The 21,976-nt window shown below is 40.8% G+C and overlaps 1 protein-coding gene across 1 annotated transcript in view; it reads left to right on the top strand.

Annotated features, from left to right (window-relative positions):
• Positions 1-21,976, top strand: part of sv2a (synaptic vesicle glycoprotein 2A) — a 141,173-nt gene that overhangs the window by 45,644 nt on the left and 73,553 nt on the right. Inside the window, exon 2 of the mRNA XM_034174242.1 lies at positions 19,035-19,215. Within this exon, the coding sequence (XP_034030133.1) occupies positions 19,035-19,215 (181 nt within the window). The remainder of the gene's footprint in view (positions 1-19,034; positions 19,216-21,976) is intronic.

Here is a 21,976-nt window from a genome sequence, read left to right as displayed (position 1 = left end):
GCAGTTGTCGGGTGTTCCAACAATTCTGCTCACAAAAAAGTCAAGTTTTTTAGTTTACCTACTGTTAAACAGCGTGAAGGGCCAAAAGTCGAAGAATTAACTCGCCGACATCAAAGACAGTGGCTCGCAAATCTACACAGAGCTGATATAAAACCAACCGGCAACAAATACACACGAGTATGTGAAGAGCATTTCGTGAAGGGTAAGTTGAAGTTTATTTTTTCTAAATAAAATTTGACTGTTCTACATTCAGTACTTCGAGTTACAGACATTGACAAGTTACATTACAAATGAAGTAAAAATCCCGGTGTGAAAATAAATAAATACAGCAGCCATGTGTCAAGATTCTAGATGAATCTTTTGCAACAGAGACAAATCTTCACACACTATCCATAAATTCCCTGGCATTTGTGTTTTTAAATAATATGAAAAAAAATGTTATTTGTTAGAGGACCTGCGTATGAGATGCATGAGACAGATGTTGACTGAGCCCCCACTTTGAAACTTGGGCACTCCAAAATCAAAAGTGCAACAGTTGCTCGATCAGTTGAAAGTGGTGAACGTTTGAAGAGAAGACAAGCAAGAGCACAGAATTCCAAGATTTCTGCTGGTGCCAACAACTTTGATGTGGAGCCTTCCACTTCCAATGACTCTAAGTGTGAAGATGTTACATGTAAGTTGAGCTGATACATTAAAAAATTGATACATTAGCTGATAATGTATCTGATACAAAGCTGATACATTAAAAAAAAACTGATACAGAAAAAAAATTGTGAACGAACACTTTAAATTACAAATTATTTGTTCATACAGATTCATTAATTATTCATTCATTTAGTCACTCAATTATACAGTGATATTTTACTGTCTGTGAAATACATTTTGACCCTGGCATAATTATTTACCAGTTATATATTACAGTAACAGTTTCTTAAAGATTATATTCTTACTGACTGGTTGGACGTGTAACCAGTCAATAAGTGTTTTATTACACCAAATATTTTTCTTGTGCTCACCTTCCACAAATTTTCTGAACTCATACCTGCTTTACTATTCATGCAAAAACATTGCCATGAGTTATGCAAAATATGCTGGGCATCAATTTTTTTATAGCTAATACCTGGTTTTCTATTGAAGTATTGATGCAAATTCATTGCTATGGGTTATGAAAAATTAATGCCCAGGCGTTATATTTTTATATAAATAATGGGATACCAAACAGTGAGTGTGTAATATTATAAAATAATGAATCATTCTTTAAATTTACATTTTTTTTTGACAGTTACCTTGGACCAGTCAGAAGACAATGAAGACATTGCATCTGCAACCTTGTCATCTGTTGGTGCCGAATCTATCCCTGTCCAGGCCATGAGCGTGGATCATGAAACTCAAACAGAGATGTTAGCTTCTGCTATAAATGGCCTTGAGGACGGACTGAAGGATGCCAATGAACAAATATATAAACATTGAAAAAAGTAGAAGACCTTTCCATGAATGAAGATTCATTTAGAAATGACAATGACAAAGTCAAGTTTTATACTGGCTTACCCAGTTTCAGTGTTCTTATGTGTGTATTTAACTTTGTAGCACCTTATATAACAACCACACATAAAAATTTATTGAGTCAATTTCAAGAACTTCTGATTGTACTGATGAGGTTACGTTTAAATACTCCATTCCAAGATTTAGCCTATCGTTTTGGAGTCTCTGTTTCCACTGCTAGTCTCATTTTTGATCGTTGGTTACCAGTCATGGATGCCAGATTGTCATTCTTAATCTTTTGGCCAGAACGGGAAGTGTTACACAAAACCATGCCGCTTTCATTCAGACAGTCATTTGGAAATAAGGTTGCTGTCATCATAGACTGCTTTGAAGTGTTTATCGACCGTCCATCTACATTGTCAGCTAGAGCCATGACATGGTCAAATTACAAACACCATAACTGCAAAATTTCTCATATGGGTCTGCCCACAGGGAGTGATTACCTTCATCTCAAAAGCATGGGGCGGCCGTGCGAGTGACAAGCATATTACTGAAAATTGTTCAATATTAGCAAATTTGCTTCCTGGAGATTTGATGCTACCAGATTGAGGATTTGACATCGCAGACAGTGTTGGTTTCTACTGTGCTAAACTAGCAATACCTGCCTTTACATGTGGTAAAAGTCAACTCCCTGCATTAGAAATTGAAGAGACCAGGAAGATAGCAAATGTCAGAATACATGCTGAATGAGTGATTGGATTGGGTCAATGGAAGTACCCAATTTTACAGTTGACTTTGCTTAAAGAGACTGTCATGTGTAAGGATGGACATGAAGACACACCACTTCACATGACTTTTAGAGTTTGCTGTGCCCTGACCAACTTGGGTCCTTCAGTTGTGCCTTTTGAATGAACAGTTCCAGCATGAATGTAGGAAAGGACTACTGTAAACAAAAACTTAAGAATTGTATCTATTCTTTACAGACTTTATTACTGTTGAGCATCAGTATGGTACAGGTACTTGGAATAAATGGAAGTAGACAAGTTTCCACTTACCATTGAGCAGTGATCATTCATTCATTGATTTATTCATCTTGTACCACTTAGTCCAATTAAGGGTCGCGGGGGGCTGGAGCCTATCCCAGCAGTCATAGAGCGTGAGGCAGGGTACACCCAGGACAGGACGCCAGTCCAATCCACCTAACCTGCATGTATTTGGATGTGGGAGGAAACCGGAGCACCCGGAGGAAACCCACGCAAACATGGGGAGAACATGCAAACTCCACACAGAAAGGCCATGGGAATTGAACCCATGACCTTCTCGCTGTGAGGCAACAGTGCTAACCACTAATCCACCGTGCTGCCCCTGAGCAGTGATCAATTGTTGCAGTTTTTATTGTATTTGACATACATCCATAATGCACTTGTGAATAAACTGCCTCAAGAAACCAATGTTTTCAAATTATTGTCATATACATGGAGTATGTACATGCCTGGAGATGTTATGAAGCACAAGTGTCACTTTTTAAGAAAATACTAAAGCATTCTTCAGGGTGCCTTCTTTGCTGTGGGCCTTTTCCTTTTCCTTTGATCTGGCAGCTTACGGCACAGTGGGCACAACCAGCTACCTGCTTTGGGGGCTCTCTACAATCCCAGGCAGTTGAGATGGAACCATTTCCACTCGCAGTTGCTGTTGTCGCAGCCCACCATCAAACTCCCGCTGTCTTCCTTTTGACAGTAGCAGTATAGGTCCTGTCCTGGCTCGACGTTCTCCTTTTGAGGTGTTTTTGATACGGTGCAGCTGTACCAACTATCAACTCTGGCAAGACTGCAACCTAGAAAAACAAACAAAATGGAAATACATTTTACAGCCAAAGGTTTTTGGCTTAAATCAATCCACCGAAAACACTAAACTTCATAAAATCACATGTGTTTAACAATCTACTTCCATGACATTGGTTCATTTTCAGGCTTATATTTGCATGTGTGTTGTTCACTAAAAAAAAACAACTCTTACAATTCAGTATCGTAGGATTTCCAGATCATATATGCACATTAATAAAAGCTAACCTTGAAAAGTAGCCTTGACTTCACAACAATAGCAGTCCACAACTCTTCATCAGGTAGAATTTGCAAAATGCACACCTCCTTGGTTGTGTACACTACAAAGTCACCATACTGCACTTTGCACATGAATATCTGGCACTGGATCTAAAAAACAGAAAATGCAAAGGGTGGCTTGAAATGATGATTTTAGAACACTCAAGATTTCTTAGTAACACTTTATATAGATTAAATAAATACTATATCTGAAGTCACCAAAATATATATGTTTACTTATATGTCAAAGTGTGTTTTTAACTAGAAAATGTTTTGTGGAAAACACTTTTGAAGTACAAGGTCACATATGTTCTGACTTCATTTCATACCTGATAATAATATACATGTGTCTTGTCAAGTTGGATAGGCCCATCATATGTCTGTTTCAGAAAGGACTGTGGATCTTTCACATTGGCATCAATGGTGTGGTCTTTAGAACTGAGGACACTGAGAGGGAATAGAAACATTTAAATTCTTCATTTCTTTAAATTAATTTTTATATTCAACACATACACATTTACAACCGTACAAAATATCCATGGTCTTATGACATTGCAGACAGTGTTGTCTGACAGGCAACCCCCTACAGACAAACTTTTATTTTTACTTAAAGTTACGATCGAATTATAATTGACAGTTTCCATTTTTCACTGCTGCAACAAGTGTGAAAAACATTTTTTTTGTTTGTTTAAGTAACAATCAAAGGTGAGAGTTACCTTTATTTTGCAGACTCCATGTCCACAACAAGTACAATGAACCACTGCATCCGGGGATGCTCCCATGTGCGGATAATCTGCATTCAGAAATAAGCCAGCATCTCTTCCTTCAAAGTTCTCGTGATCTGTTTGCTGCGATTGAAAGTATAATTCCTGTGCCTTTTTTCATTTTCACATCCCCACCTGAAACAAAATATATATATTTTTTTTTCTTTCAGTTTTCAGTTTGAGATGAATTATACAGAAAGACTAAATACATTTGTGGTTTTCTAATTTGTGTTATTTAACAAAAAATATATCAACATTTTTCCTAAGTGTTCATGGCATTTCTGTCAGTTTTACATATATCATCACATGATTTGCACAGCCTTCATAACCATGTTTCATTGAATTCATTGAATACTTTTTGAGTGGTTGGGTCATCTACAGTCTACTACTCAGTGGAACCAATCAAGCACACCCCTGTAACTTTCTGAAATGAACTTACTGTGTAGCTTCATTTGAAAATGTAGACTTGTTTGGGTAGCAGATCGACTTAATCAGGCTGACGGCGGGCTTTGCTGGGTCTGTCTGGCAGGCAACTTTCACTTTTGAGGCTGTTATCCATCCAGACCTATAAATTTAAAATAAAATAAAACTTAGGATACGATATCAATGCACAAAGTGCAATAAAAAATAATAGTGGATTTTTACCTGTATGTGAACCATGCTTTGCTGGAAGCTTGCCCTCTGGTCTTTGCCTCCACATTCTTCACCATGGCCTCGGTGACTGATACAGTTTCAGCAAGTTCAGCACAACGCTGCAACAGCTCATTGTACTGAAGCTCCAGTGCCTCCACCTCAAAGAGGGTTCTCAGGTCTCTGGGAAATTGCTGCATTGGTGCGAAGCGATCGCTGAAGCTACCTGGTAGGATGGACAGGATGAATGCCTTCTCTCCAGTTTGTTTCAGCTTTTAGAAAATAAATAAACCTAATGAGGTTAAAAACTATGCATCTAATGCAGGGTTAGTTAACTTTTGATGGTGGTGATAAAGTGGACCTCTTAACATGTGAGTGTTTCAAGTGGTCCAGAGCAAAGTTTGGTGGTCACAGACCACTTTTTACTATAAAGTTCTAACCCTGTAATGGAATGGAAATCATCTAGCATTTTTTTATTACCTCCGCCAAGCAGGTTATGTTTTCGGTCGCGTTTGTTTGTTTGTCTGTTTGTCAACAGGATAACTCAAAAAGTTTTGAAAGGATTTTGATGAAATTTTGTGGAGTGGTTGGAAATGACAAGAGGAACAAGTGATTAAATTTTAGTGGTGATCCGGATCCCGATGCTAACACGTTAGCATGTCTATTGCATTTTCAATGTTAAAAGTTAGCATTAAGCAGTTGCAGATGTCATCACGTTCAGGTGCATTTGTTTTCAAATAGTAATTTTTCTTAAATTTATTTTTGTTTATATATTAATAATCAAATGATGATTATATACAATTTTAGAGAAAGAGACAAAAAGAAATAGATCACTGTGCCAAGGAGGGACTCTCTTTAGGGTCAGTGACCCTATGGCCTTCTTTAGAGAAGTGTTTCATAAATGTTAAAAAATTCATATATTTGCAGTTTAGTTGAATAATAAATTGAATTTTGTCTCTTATTTGTTTTTATCTGTAAGCACATGCAATATCAATATCAGTGCTCAGATGACAGTAGCTTCTGGGAAAGGTGCAAGTTGCAATAAACTGTGATGCCAAGCACTAAGGATACATGCTATCCAGTCACAGCAGATGAAACTTTTTTTACTACTGAGCAAACATCGTTAGACTTTTTTAGGTTCAATGATTCCACAGTGTGTAGATGTTATGGCGTCACTGACCCCATGGCCTTGGCGGAGGTTTGCACTCTCTGAGTGCTTCTAGTTTATCTATATATTTATTTATTTTAATTCATTTATTTATATCAAATTATTGCAAAAATACTGTTTTACACCCAATTCATAAAATAGATCAAGATCAGCATAACTTGAAAGTTAGGAGAACCAACCTCTGTGAAGAAGGTCATCTTCTGTTCCTGGCCTGGATTGACGTTATTAAGGCGACCGCTCCCTGTGACGCTCCTCAGTGCTGCTGGTGACTTATTATGGTTGTCAAGGTCCTTCTTCTTCTTGTGGGCTGACGAGAAGTCCACACTCCGCAATCGCATTTATGGAACCTAAAATAAAAAGTAGACATTAGATACAGCAATCCAGAGCTGAGCAGGGGGGCAAAGCTTTCGATTTATCGATCGATCTACGTTCCGACCCTCACCTATGGTCATGAGATTTGGCTCATGACCGAAAGAACGAGATCGTGAGTACAAGCGGCAGAGATGACTTTCCTCCGCAGGGTGGCTGGGCGCTCCCTTAGAGATAGGATGAGGAGCTCGGTCACTCGGGAGGAGCCCGGAGTTGAGCCGCTGCTCCTCCATGTCAAAAGGAGCCAGCTGAGGTTGCTCGGACATCTTTTCCGGATGCCCCCTGGATGCCTCGCTGGAGAGGTGTTCCAGGCACGTCCCATTGGGAGGAGGCCCTGGGGAAGACCCAGGACACGCTGGAGGGACTACGTCTCTCGGCTGGCTTGGGAACGTCTCGGGGCTCCCCCGGAGGAGCTGGGGGATGGATGTGTGTGTAGATTGGGAGGTCTGGGCGGCTTTGCTTGAGCTGCTGTCCCCGCGACCCGACTCCAGATAAAGTGGAAGAAAATGGATGGATGGATGAATGGATGGATGGACATTAGATACAGCTAACAATAATGTTCAGCAAATTAATTTTCTAATGGAGGAAGGGGGAAGGGGAAAACCTCACTTTGTTTGTAAAACATTGACATTAAAATGCACATAAAATCATCATATTAACATCCTCAGAAGTGTGGGGTGGTGATTTATTAAGAAAGTAAATTAGTTTTGTTTGCTGAGCTTGATTTAACTTTTGACAACACCCGTAACAGTAGCATATAATTTTTTTTTACAGTGAGTTGGTAACCAAGTTCGTTTAGCCACAATGTAGTTTTTTACTCAATCAGTTTGGTACAAATACATTTTAGACACTTGATCTTACCTGCTTCAATGCTGGTGGCAGCACCCACTGGCAACTCTTGTCTGTGCACGTCTGCTGATCCCTCATCCTGCTCCCCACCTCAAGCACAAACGGCACGGCACCCACGTGACTGCAAACTTCACTCAATCTATAAACAAATTGTTAATCATACATGTAACAATGATTATGTAACAAATTTCAACTGTGAAATGGTTGTACAAGCTAAGGACAACTGTTACAGTTATCAGTGTTACCTTTAATCTTCGCACGATGACCTGCCTTTTTCCTCTTGTCCAAACTCCAAACAGGGAGGGACAAACCAACAAACAATAAACAAATCATTAAATAAATAAATAGATAGATAGATAGATAGATGGATAGATCGATCGATAGATAGATCGATCTTGCCCAGCCATGTAATCACAGTGTGCTGTCACCACCTCCCCATCTGCTTCCAACAACACCCATGGCTTCAGTGATGTTTAATTTGCCCTTTGAGAATGGTTGACCTAAGTATCCATCCATCCATCCATCCATTTTCTTCCGCTTTATCCGGAGTCGGGTCGCGGGGGCAGCAGCTCAAGCAAAGCCGCCCAGACCTCCCGATCCACACACACCTCCCCCAGCTCCTCCGGGGGAACCCCAAGGCGTTCCCAAGCCAGCCGAGAGATGTAGTCCCTCCAGCGTGTCCTGGGTCTTCCCCGGGGCCTCCTCCCAGTGGGACGTGCCCGGAACACCTCTCCAGCGAGGCGTCCAGGGGGCACTCGGAAAAGATGCCCGAACCACCTCAACTGACTCCTTTCGATGTGGAGGAGCAGCGGCTCGACTCCGAGCTCCTCCCGAGTGACCGAGCTCCTCACCCTATCTCTAAGGGAGCACCCAGCCACCCTGTGGAGGAAACTCATCTCGGCCGCTTGTACTCGCAATCTCGTTCTTTCGGTCATGAGCCAAATCTCATGACCATAGGTGAGGATCGGAATGTAGATCGATCGGTAAATTGAGAGCTTTGCCCCCCTACTCAGCTCTCTCTTCACCACGACGGTCCGATACAGCGACTGCATCACTGCAGATGCTGCACCGATCCGTCTATCGATCTCATGCTCCATCCGTCCCTCACTCGTGAACAAGACCCCTAGATACTTAAACTCCTCCACTTGAGGCAAGGACACTCCACCAACCTGAAGAGGGCAAAGCACCTTTTTCCGGTCGAGAACCATGGCCTTGGATTTGGAGCTGCTGATGTTCATCCCGGACGCTTCACACTCGGCTGCAAACCGCCCCAGTGCACGCTGAAGGTCCTGATTTGATGAAGCCAACAGAACCACATCGTCCGCAAACAGCAGACCTAAGTAATAAAATTAAAATAAAATCAATTAATAATTATTAAAAATATATATAAAAAATAGTCACTAACTTTTACCTAAGTGAATTACAACGAAAACATTTGCAGGTATAACATTTTTCCATGAGTTTCTGTACTGAGGTCATGCACTTACCCTGGCCAACACAGTCCTCCTCTCTCTCTGTCACTTTCACGGTTATGTTCCGAACCCAACCAGATACAAAAAATTATAGGTGGAAAAGCTTTTGTCAGCTTTCATTTGTTTACCTGTTACAAAGCTCGTCGTCAAAACTAAATAATTAACAATGCCGGTGTAGTCCACTGATGGCCACAGACGTACATCGTCCTCAAAATTGACTAGATTGCTGTACGGATCGACCCCCCCCACACTCCGCGATCTTTTCACGATATCTGGCCTTGTCATTGCTACTTAATTCGCAAAAAATCTTAGAAAAATTACACGTGTCCGCCATTGAGCTCTGTTGCAATGCAATTGTATACATCAAAGATGGCGGACACAAGCGGCTCGCAGAGGATCATGGGAAATGTGATGTCTGTTGCAATCGAGTTATTGGCCTAACCTGCATGTCTTTGGATGTGGGAGGAAGCTGGAGCACCCGGAGAGCACCCACGCAAACATGGGGAGAACATACAAACTTCGTACAGAAAGGTCCTGGTGGGAAGTGATCCCATGACATTCCTGATGTGAGGCAACAGTGCTAAACACTAATCCACTGTGTAGAGTTTATATAATTTAATCTCAGTGATTGTTGATGTGTAATAAATATGTGTTTATGCTTCTTCCTGTCAGTGTGGAGGAGGTTATCAGGCTGCCCGTTTACCAGATGTATAACCTTGTGATTTTCCGCACTTAAATTGTACTTCTCTTAGGTAAGTCCCTTCGGCTGCTCCCTTGTTTGCACTCAGGATCGCCACAGCAAATCCAAGGTGGATCTGCATGTTGAATTGGCACAGGTTTTACGCCGGATGCCCTTCCTGACGCAACTCCACATTACATGGAGAAATGTGGCAGGGGTGGGATTTGAACCCGGAACCTTCTGAACTGAAACCAAGCGCATTAACCACTTGGCCACCAAAGTACAAATCACTGAGAAGTACTTAAATTGTACTTCTCTTGATGCACATATTTCCACATTGTTACAGATGAAACAGCAGAAAGTGGAGCAATTGAAATGTTTAACTTTTGGCAGAAAGGCCCATTGTAGTGTGAGGATGTCATATTAACAGCTTGTTCATCCTTGTTAGATAGGGTGACCAAACCTACCATCCCTGATTCTCAAGACCAAGCACCTAAGTGGCTCTACTCTACTCTTTTCTACTCTTCTATTTTACTCTAACTTTTTAGATATTTAGATATACCTTAGTATACTGTCATAGTTCCACCTTAGAATTGGAATATAATATATAAGATATGCCTTACTGAATTTTCATGTACTGTTTTCACATCCGGTCCTGGCCGTCCTGGGTTGTTTTTAGATAGTGATGACAGTGTCCTGGTTTTCATTGTTTTTCAATGAGCCAATAAATTCACCGGCATTCAAGTTTTATTTGAGTATCTTATTGCCGGGCCGAGTGACCTGGTTTTCGGTAATCAAAATATGGTCACCCTATTGTTAGATGACCTTTCATTGTTTTGGAGTTATCTTGTGGACGGTCTGGAGTGGGAAACTCATTATCTATCTCTCTATTTCACTTCACTGGTACAAAACATATTTCATAGTCATGTAAGGGAACTGATCATTTGGAACTGATCATTTTCTGAAGTCTCTTTTGGAATGCTTTGTACTACAAACATAAAAGTACAGTCACCTTCGAATAGTGATGACAGCAGTCTTGTTTTATTTTCCAGTTGTATGGATCAGAGACTGTTGCTGATCCTAGGTTGGTGAGTGCTAGAAGGGTCATGGGTCAGCACAGCAGTTGAATTCCTGCACAGTGTGTGACATTCAGAAAGAGAATTATTGCAGCCACTTCACTCAATGTCTGTCCATATTCTTTGATGTGCTGCATTGCGGCGATGGATTTTGAGCTCAGTCATCGCCACTGGCTCAGCGTTGCTGCTACAAACGATGTGACACGCATGCTGCTCTGACAAACTGCACACACATGCACACAGGTAGAGATGAGGACATAAAGGCACACAGTTTGGTTCATGCAAACATGGCAACAGATTCACACAGAGAATCCCTGCTGCCAGTCAAAGGGTCCGTCCTCACCAGCCTCTGTGCTGCAGAGAAAATGCAGAGGACAAAAGAGTCACAAATGCTGCCTTTTCAGATCTATTATTGGTGTAAAATTTTTACTTTTCTCCTTCAAGATGTTTCCATCTTTTCTGAAAAGGCTAATTGGCTAATTAGGCTGTGTGATGACTTGATCTGTTTTTCTGCTTAAATACCTCCGTGATGTTTTAATCTCACTACCCCAAATGTGCTAATTAAAAATTATGAAGTCATTTGTCATTGACAGCATTTAGATGGCGCACATCGAAAAGGTAATGCAATGAAGACACGCACATCCAAGGCACATAAAAAGGCGTGCAGGACCCCAAAAAAATATCAAACAGAAAAACCAAATGATCTGCACAGCTACAGCGCTCCCAGACAAAAAAAAAAAAATATTTAACAGAAATTAAATGTAACATTTCGGGCATTCAGTTGGTTTAGTGATTACTTTGGTTGATTACATTTAATTTCTGTTACATAAAATTTTTTTGTCTGGGAGCGCTGTGGCTCTGCAGATCACTTGGTTTTTCTCTTTGCACAAAACCAAAAGGTGTCAGATTTCAGTTCCAAAACCTTCTGACAGCCATCTGCGGAAGTTGGTCAAAATCGGCCGGTTTAGTGCATTTAGTTAAAAAGATATGTGTTATATTTTAACTTTGTACAAATGACAGAATTGACATTAATGGAGTTATTCTATCCGGATTAATTTGTGATTTTAAATCAAAACCCTAAGTCAAAACTGCTTTATTTTCCAAGACCTCTGCCTCACTGTGGCACTGTTGTATTCTGTTAAGGAATAATGGCTTACTTTTTGTGTATGTAGAGTTGAGCTTCGCTCCTCTCAATTGCTTTACTGCTGCAAAATATGTAGTAAACTGGAGCTTCCAGCAGTGGGCAGGGTGCACAAAGAAAGAAGTGCTGACTCATTGTTTGGGTCTGTGGTTGCCTTTGATGCTACCAGAAGTGATCGTGGTGTTAAAACTCAAAATCAGCTTGTTAGTAGCTGCAAGTGTACTTGCAGCTTCTGATAAATTTTTGGGTGGTTTATCAGTTTAGTTTTATAAAAGATAACTTTTCAGTTAGCTGATTAGCTATTGTCAAAGCTAACCTTTTGGTTAGTTGTGCCCACCACTGTGTATATATATATATATATATATATATATATATATATATATATATATATATATAATAGAATCTAAAATCACAATGAGTCATTAAAAATGCCGATGGTAGCCAGGACAGTGGAGTTTGTGGATCTATTTGACCTGCATGCAGACAGACTGTATCTGTGACCAGAAGGAAGCAGCTTGAACTCCTTGAACAGGGGTGACTCACATCGGCCACAGTTAAGCCACCTTGATACTTGCTCAGATTTGATCCCTGCACTGCCGTGCAATTCATCGTGCTAATGTGTCCTGCTTTGTCCTACTTGACGCCACGCTATATATAAAATAAAACCTGTGCCATGTCATTTCATAGCCAATGATGCATTTGTTCTCAGAACTTGGTTGATGAAACTTTCTCTCATCACTCCCAGAATCACAGAGAAATTATCTACAGCTGCAGGTTGTCTCGTGCTCGCCTTGTGGTGAACACATTTGGAATCTTGTCTCAAATGTAATTATTTATTATACAAGTATATATTGTAATGGATTGTTAAATCAGTTGAATTTTCATTCCTTCTTATGAGTTAGATAATGTATCTGTTAAATTATGTTTATTATAGATGTAACATCTCATCATAATCTATTCCAGGTTCAGATGCGCTGCACGCAAAGACACGTAGTAACGTGCAGTGTTTTCGAAGAGGTTGCACAATGTTCACGACTAGTTCACATGAATTAATGCGTGCCAAGTGTTTTGAACATTTCAAAATTTTCTTTGTGCACTGTCACACACCCCGCAGTTTACAACAGTTCACGACGAGTTTACTCATTGGCACGCAAGATTGCATGCCAGTGCGAGGATCAAATTCATGTAAGTGTCAAGGTGCCTTGAGCTGGGGTTTCTTTGCAGTCCTAGCCTTATATGTAAGGATTAAACAACTCGAAGCCGTGCATTATACGATTTGAATACACGACGCGGAGTCTAAAACACCACGACGCGAAGCGGAGTGCATTCAAACCGTATAATGCACAGCTTCGAGTTGTTTACTCCGCTTATACCATGGTCCCACACAGTGAGCTAACACACAAATATTTATTTAAGTTAACAGAAGTTGATAAAAATGCATAATTATTTGGGACTATTTTATGCCAGTCTCAAGACATTTTGCCTCTGATGTGCTTACCGTGTCTGTGGGCTTGCACCGCAGCGGGCCACTCACACCGCCCCCTCTCTGCAGTGTGGAGCTGCGACCAACTGGCAACAGGTCCAGAAACTACGCTCGCTGTTTTGATGCAGAGTGCTCCGACAGCCCGCAAGGATAGAACCGTTCTCTTCTTCTTTCCCGTCTTCAGTCTTGTCCAGTTCATCCGATGTTAACTCTTTGTTGCTTTTTTAATCATTGCTTTTGCTTTTCTTCTCGTCTGCTCTCCTCCTCTTTCCATTCCTCAAACGTTTTATTTTGGCCAAAAATATTAAAATTCACTTGGAAATCCATGTTTTATCGCGTTTCTGTCATTCACCTGTCAAAACACAGCTGATCTGCGCCAACTGATTTGTGCGTTGCTATGGTGATGACCACAGCGGAGTGATCATAACAGTGACTTAACTCGCTGAACTACGTGTGCGTATATATGAAAATAATGCACGCCAGTTAGACATGGAATTCTCACTGACCATGGTATAAAGATGGGTAAGGTCATACCTGGAAATTTGTTAAACAGTTTGATGATAGCCTGCAGTTTGTTCTTATTTTCAGATTAAGTGATCCACCAGAGCTAATAAGGGAAAATGTGAGGACTGACTCAGTAAAATATGAATAAAACTAGAAGCACTCAGAGAGTGCAAACCTGCGCCAAGGCCATGGGGTCACTGACGCCATAACATCTACACGCCATGGAATCATTGAACCTAAAAAAGTTTAACAATGATGTTTGCTCAGTAGTAAAAAAGTTTCATCTGCTGTGACTGGATAGCATGTATCCTTAGCACTTGGCATCACAGTTTATTGCAACTTGCACCTTTCCCGGAAGCTACTGTCATCTGAGCACTGATATTGATATTGCATGTGCTTATAGACAAAAACAAATAAGAGACAACATTCAATTTATTATTCAACTAAACTGCAAATATATAAATTTTTTACATTTATGAAACACTTCTCTAAACAAGGCCATAGGGTCACTGACCCTAAAGAGATTCCCTCCTTGGCACAGTGATCTATTTCTTTTTGTCTGTTTCTCTAAAATTGGATATAATAATCATTAGATTATTAATATATAAACAAAAATAAATTTAAGAAATATTACAATTTGAAAACAATTGCACCCGAACGTGATGACAGCTGCAACTGCTTAATGCTAACTTTTAACATTGAAAATGCCATAGACATGCTAACGCATTAGCATCGTGATCCGGATCGTGATCCGGATCACCACTAAAATTTAATCACTTGTTCCTCTTGTCATTTCCAACCACTCCACAAAATTTCATCAAAATCCGTTCAAAACTTTTTAAGTTATCCTGCTGACAGACAGACAAACAAACCCGACCGAAAACATAACCTCCTTGGCGGAGGTAACAATCTCATAAAGTAACTGTGAACATTAAAGCTTTGCAGCTCATGATAAAAGTGGATGCACTGGTGAACTTTCTTACATACATCATCCACCTGAAACTCGAAGCTCAGCTGATCATCATTTACAGTGTCCTGATATCTGTACTGCTGAACAAGTCTTCATACAGCCAAAGAGGGGCCTTCCAGAGATTAGTGACCATTTCTTCAGTTTTTGCATAAACTGATGTCTAAAAAAGATGACTATTATTAAAATCTTTCAGGACAGAGCCGTGGTCAGGTTTTTTATGACTGAGGAGAAAAACAACTACCGAATCATTTGCAAACTTAATAATGTGATGCCTCACATATTGGCTCTGGTGTTCATTAGTATATAACACAAATAAAAGGGGTGACATATCCACATCCAGATGTCACAGCTTCACTTGGGGGATCCAAAAGGCATTTCCCTCCACATGGAGCGTATCAGTGTGAGGAAATGCCTCGAGATCCCCCAAGTGAAGCTGTGACATCTGGATGTGGAGATGTCTGGTCTGGTTTACTTCTTTGACCATCTGAGACTCTGGATACACAAAAGAAATAAATGGATCAATAGATGGCATTAATAGACACTATTAACTTACATTGAGATGTATAGAAGGACAAAACTACAATAGTTAGAAAACAGTCATCTTTGAACAATCAAACTGATAATGTCACAGATTTTAAATAATTGAATTTAACATACTTTAGGTTAAATATGAAGAGTGAATCTTGTTTATTGTCCAATTAAACTTGAAAATTGTGTGATCATGTAGACAGAGAGTCAATGGATTATTATGTGCCCTATGACAAGGCAGGTTTTACAGCATCATTTTAAATTTTTTATTTCAATTTATTTTCATTTATATAGTGCCAAATCACATCAAAGTTGCCTCAAGGCACTTCACAAAGGTAAGGTCTAACCTTACCAACCCCAGAGCAAGCACACAGGTGACAGTGGTAAGGAAAAACTTCCTCTGAGGATGAAACCTCAAGCAGACCAGACTCAAAGGGGTGACCCTCTGCTTGGGCCATGCTACAGACAGAAATTACAGAAGAATTTACAAAACGAATACACAAAATTTTGCCGGTGCACAGGACAGGAGGGTAGCAGAAGCAAACACCACACACATCTCTGGATGGAGCCGCACCTCAAGCAGAGAGAAAAGAACAGAATCAGGCATGAGAAAGACAACAAATACAGTATAATTTGTCAGCATTAAGCAACAAGAGAAACAGAAGAAATACTAAGGTGATCGCCAGCCACTAGCCCTAAGCTTCACTAAAAGACCCAGAATTTAGATAAAGTTGAGGCCGCGGCCCACTCCATTTCCTAATAAAATGAAATTAAAAGAGTTAAAAGCATTGTAACCTACTATGTCAGTATGCTAGCCATATGAAATTTTCTTCCTTCCTTCCATTTTCCTTCCCTGTATCTCACTAATGTGGCTTTTCATGCAGTTATAAAAGCTTGTATCACAGCAGTGTAGTGTTACCGTGTAAGGGCCCTGTCACATATGCCAACTTATGAAAAATTTGTCAAATATGCTGGATATGTCGAATACGTTATGCAGCTGTCACACCTTGATGATTTAGCCAGCGTATGCCAACAGCCCCGTTTCCACCGAGCAGTCCAGGTTGGAATGGTTAGATCTGGATTGGCTTGCGTTTCCACTGCCAGTAGAAGCATTTTGTCTGGTAGGTGGAGCATGCAGACATGCACGCCATCAAGAGCGCCATCAAGAGGGCCATCAAGAGTGCAAATGGTTTCACACAGCCTCGCTCCTCCACGCAGAGGCCAAACAGAGTAATTTAACATTTTTTTAATTTTAACATTTTTTGACTTTATTTTTGTCTTGGTGGATCATGGGATTTATTTTCATCATGTGTAGAATACTGAAGAGTCAGCTGATGTCTGTGGTAAATGGTGATATGAATCATATCACCATACCTTCCCACTGTAGCCAAGTGCTTGCTCACAGGGGGTCGTTTTGACCGTTGGGGTTTTACATAATTATTGTATGGCCTTGCCTTACAATATAAAGTGCCTTGGGGCAACTGTTTGTTGTGATTTGGCGCTATATAAATAAATTGATTGATTGATTGATTGATTGATATGAATGAATGAGATGCTGTGACTCTTTCAACTTTTAATATGTTAATTTTCTTGTTGTGGGACAAAGCGCCGACATCCTCTGGTTTAGGCTGAGAAACTCACCGGGAGCAGACAAACACAGAGGGACTTCCTTTAAAAAGCTACATTTCTTCAGCCACGACAAGGAACTAAAGTATTTTCAGACGTGGATTTCCAAAATCAGGACACTTGATGTGGATAAATTTTCTCCAGGCTGTGATGATGAATCAGACTGAAATGACATAACAGGTAAGAATGACTTTATATTTACTCCCTGTGTGATGGGTTTTAATATTTGAAACAGTCTCAACTGTTCCCATGAGGACTGCAGCTTTGAGCCAATCAATGCACAGCGCAATGGATGTATATCGACTTACGAGTAAAGTATATGTAATGTGTGTCAACAATCACATAACTTACTTAGAGCTTATGGCCTGCGTAGGCGGGACGTATGAGCCATATGCTGGCATGTGTCACAAATATTGTGCATGTCCAAAATCTTTTCGATGAACTCTCCATATTACGACATATACCTCTTAACTTATACAAAATTTATTAGATGTATGCCAGTGTATTTTTCATATGTCAGCATACGCTGGCTAAATCCTCAAGGTGTGACAGGGCCATAAGAACATATTGCAACTGAGAGACAACAGATTACATTCAAACTCAGATGTCACAGCCACACAGTGAACACCAGCCTCTTCTTCACTCAGCGTATCGTTTGTCACTTGAAGCTCCGTTTGTGTGCGGAGTGCTGACAGGATGTCAATACGGCCGTGTGCTGGTGGAACACACACAAAAAACACGGTGAACGAGAGATAAATAAAGACTTGGAGGACCTTGGGCAAAGTGAGTCATGGTAGCACTTTGGATCATGAGGCTGTGCTGACTAAGTTTATTTTTGTTCTCAATATTTCAGGTGCAGCAGAGGTTTTGTCCATGATAGTCTCTGCTGAAGATATGAGGACATCTCTCTGCCAGTAATTTGTGTTGTGGCATTTAATTGGTTTAGTGATTATTTTGGTTGATAAACAAGAATCAATACTCAGTTCAGAGAAGCAGGTGGTTCTTAGAGGACTTCAGTGTAACCTGATTGTGATCAAATTTGAAGCCAAGATACATTCATTTGGGATTTTCAGTTCAAATTCAGTGCATGTGCCGTTACCGCACATCTGTCACACTGTGGAATTACCTTGGACTCTGGATGGTAACCACCCAGGCAGACAACCAGTCCATCCCTGCCTCTTAAGTAACCATCTATCTGGCAACTTGGGCATTCCCCTTGTCCTTCTGCAGCCAGTGGTGCCTTTAGCACTGTGGCACCTGTCCAGAAAAACACACCACATGGTCAAAATGTCAGCTCTGAAGTTCAGTCACAATAAAAAAAAAATCAAGTTATCATTTGGACAAGAGTGGGTGATTCTGAGAGGGTGATCACCTTAATATTTCTTCAGTTTTTCTTGTTGCTTAATGCTGACAAATTATACCTTATTGTTGTCTTTCTGCCACCTGATTCTGTGTTTTTTTTCTCTCTGTTTGAGGTGCAGCTCCATCCAGAAGTGGGAATGGGTGTCTTCTTCTGCCAAGTCTCCTGTCTTGTACACCAGCATGGACTCCAAAAAGTTCCTGTATATTTGTATTATCAAATGTGTCTGTAGCATGGCCCAAGCAGAGGGTCACCCCTTTGAGTCTGGTCTGCTTGAGGTTTCTTCCTCAAATCATCAGAGGGAGTTTTTCCTTACCACTGCCACCTGTGTGCTTGCTCTTGGGGTTGGTAAGGTTAGACCTTACTTGTGTGAAGCACCTTGAGTCAGCTTTGTTGTGATTTGGCGCTATATAAATGAAATTGAGGGTGTTGGTGAAACTCCATCATGCTCAAAGTCAAAATTCTTCAAGATACATTCATTTGGGATGTCTCGTAAAATTTGGTGAAAATCACATACACTTTGTGCAGGTTATCATTGGTGCAATAAGGTGTGACTGCATGGATGAACAGAGTGCATTTCTATATCTCCTGGTGTTATGGCTGGCAGGGGATAAAATTCATGCAGAGGAAGCAAATTTTTTAGAAGCTTCACCTCCACTGGGATAAATATCAGTGAGTTTACTGATGAATAAGTCATTATCTCAGCTTCTCTCTCACATCAGTTTGCCCATCGAATTCCCCTGTTGTCACTCTCTCCCTTTTTCACTTTCCCCTTTTGCTCCCTTTTTCAAAACACCCCTTTGTTTAGCATCATGTTGTTTCTTTGATCTGCAGGTCTGATTGTGTACTTGGGGATGATGGTGGGGGCCTTCGTGTGGGGAGGCCTGGCGGATCGGATCGGCCGGCGGCAGACCCTCCTCATCTCCCTCTCCATCAACAGTGTGTTTGGTTTCTTCTCGTCCTTTGTCCAGGGCTACAGCTCCTTCCTGTTCTGCCGTCTGGCCTCCGGTGTCGGGTAAGGAGACAGATGAGTCATGCAAGCGGAGCAGCTGTGGCTGAAAATGAGAGAGACACGACCATACATTAGTTGATTGATAGGCAAACAGAGAAAGCAAAAGCCAGTTTAAAAAAGAAAGACAAATTTGGTTTCAGATGCATGAATGTTGATGGTGCATTTTAGCAGCTTGTCTGCATACGTTTATATTTTTTTACTCAACTTTTTACTCAAAGGTTTTTAATTGAATTTCTGCCTGTTTTTTTTTCATGATTGTTGGCAAAACAGCAAAAAAGGCAAAAAGTTTGCTGTATATATTCTTATCTATGGAGTCTCAGAGTATGATACCAGAATCCCTACACACACAAGTTTTAGATCAGGGGTCATCATCTCCAGTGTTGTATAGTAACGAAGTAAAAATACTTCACTACTGTACTTTAGTATGTTTTGGGAGACTTTGTACTTTGAGTTTTTTAAATTCTGCTTACTTTCACTTTTACTTCACTACATTTCCGACCTTAATTGCATACTTTTACTCCGATACATTTTCTATGCGCCATGCCGTTACTCGTTACAAAAAAAACAAAAAAACACACACACAAAAACATACATGTCAACCTATACAGATTGTCCGTAAATTATACGGATTTTTCCGAGTTTCAGAGTCATGCGGACGTACAAATAAAGTCTTACGGATTATCAGGGTTTGGTCTGCAGCAGACTGTATTCAACCGTTTCTGCTGCGTGACTCCACTTTGATGCCTAAGTCATTGGTTCTTTGATTCGCTGCTCTTCAGAAACGGCAAGTCCGCTTCTTAACTCCTCTCAAAGCCATTAAAATATCGTGAGTCGCTTTTGTGTGGATTAAAGTCACTAACTGTGACTCATCTTGTTGCAGTCAAGAAATGAGAATCGTCCTCCGTTCCATGCGTTTGGAGCCGTGCAGCTGCAAGGCTCTCTGCTGAGACAGACAGAGTCCAGTCGGAATTAATAACTTCAAATTGCCGCTTTAAATAAAATGACACCTCTTTCCAAACGCTGTAATACAGAAAATAAACCACAATCGATATGCAATCCTGCAACTGTTTGTGTACAGAATAAAGAGGAGAGGAGACAGGACACAGCCCTGAGGAGACAAGCAACCATTAACCAAAACATGCTGGACCCGATCAGTGAGAAAATCTAAAAATCAATGACAGCAGTTGATCAGGAAGGTTAAAATCCTCAGCAAGCCTTTGTATCAAAACATGAGGTTGCATTTTATTAAAAGCAGAAGAAAAGTCTGTAAATAAAAGTCTAACATGGGCGCCCGCCTTTTCCAGGTGCTTGTAGACAGTGTTCAAAAGAAAAAGTTTAGCATCCTCCACACCTTTGCTAGATTGATAGATTGATAGGCAAATTGCAGTTTGATTTTGGAAGGGGGATCACTGTAGATGTCTTCCACAAAGAGGGAATTTTACACTGATCAACACATGATTGAAACAGTCTTGTAAACACAGCACTGAGCTGGGTAGCACAGTGGTGCGAGGTTCGCCCACAGATGGCATCAGGACCCCTAGCTTTCCCTTCCTTTACCTTCTTAAATAGGGCAGTGACTTGGTTTTGTGAAATTACAATTTCTTTTTCAGGTTTAAGAGAGTTTCTGCAATCAGATACATTTCCAACCACATCAGTTCTCTCAAGACGAGAGAAAAAGGAATTAAATGCACTTGGCAGGTCATAATCAGGCACACCACTAACAGTAACAGGTTTCCTGTCCTCTTTATGGTGGCCACAGGAGGCCATATTCTTAATGCCACGCCAAGCTGTTCTGAGATCACCACTGCCGTACTGAGCCTCCACTTTCTCTTTGTATTTTAATCTGGCTTTTCTTAACTCTCCTTTCACTTCTCTGGAGACTTCTTTTTTTTCTCTAATTGGTCACCAGTGCAATAAACCACTTTCTTTTTATTAATTATTGATTTCAGCTCTTTAGTTACCCATGGTTTGTTATTTGGATAAATGACAACTTTTGACGGGACAGTGGAGTCAACACAAAACGCTATGTAAGAGGAGACAGAGTCACAAAGTTCATCTATATCAGAGGCGTCAAAGAAACAGTCCCAATCTGTGCACTCAAATAAGGCTTGAAGGAGAGAAATGCTGTCCTCAGACCAACAATTCACAGTCTTTACCTCATTTGGCAGACGCCTGAACGCAGGGACGTACTGCGGCATGAGATACACAGTTATGATACGAGGATCCAAGTGGAGGAAGCGGGAGGGACTTGAATGCACCCTCCACAGAGCCATAGCACAAGTCTAAAGTCGTGTCCCTCTGCGTTGTAGCACAAGTGACGTACTGTTCGTACGTCTTAAGGGTATCACAAAGACGACAATGATTAAAATCTCCTAAAATGAATTTCGGTGCGTCTGAACAGATGGTATCGAGCCGGTGCGTGATGTTACCGATCAGCTGTGCTGCGGCCGCAGCGTCAGCGCGAGGATGCACGTACACAATAGTGAAAAACAGCTGTTGGAACTCAGGCGGCAAGTAAAAGGGTCGGAGAGAGAAACACAAAAGCTCAATATCGGGAGTACAAATCCTCTCGCACCACAACGGTGTTACAGTACCTTTTGTTTACGTAGCAGCACACTCCGCCTCCGCGTGACTTGTTAGTAACTTCCTTGTTATGATCCAGTCTGAGCAGGACCCCAAACCCACTCAATGACAGCTCCTCACCCCAATCAGAATCGCTGAGCCAGGATTCTGTGAAGACAAGCAGGCATGCATTTTTGATCTC

This window comes from Thalassophryne amazonica, chromosome 7 (assembly GCF_902500255.1).
Source record: "Thalassophryne amazonica chromosome 7, fThaAma1.1, whole genome shotgun sequence".
Lineage (NCBI taxonomy): Eukaryota > Metazoa > Chordata > Actinopteri > Batrachoidiformes > Batrachoididae > Thalassophryne > Thalassophryne amazonica.
Note: the sequence above shows the minus strand (reverse complement) of the source record. Positions and strands in the feature narration are given on the sequence as shown.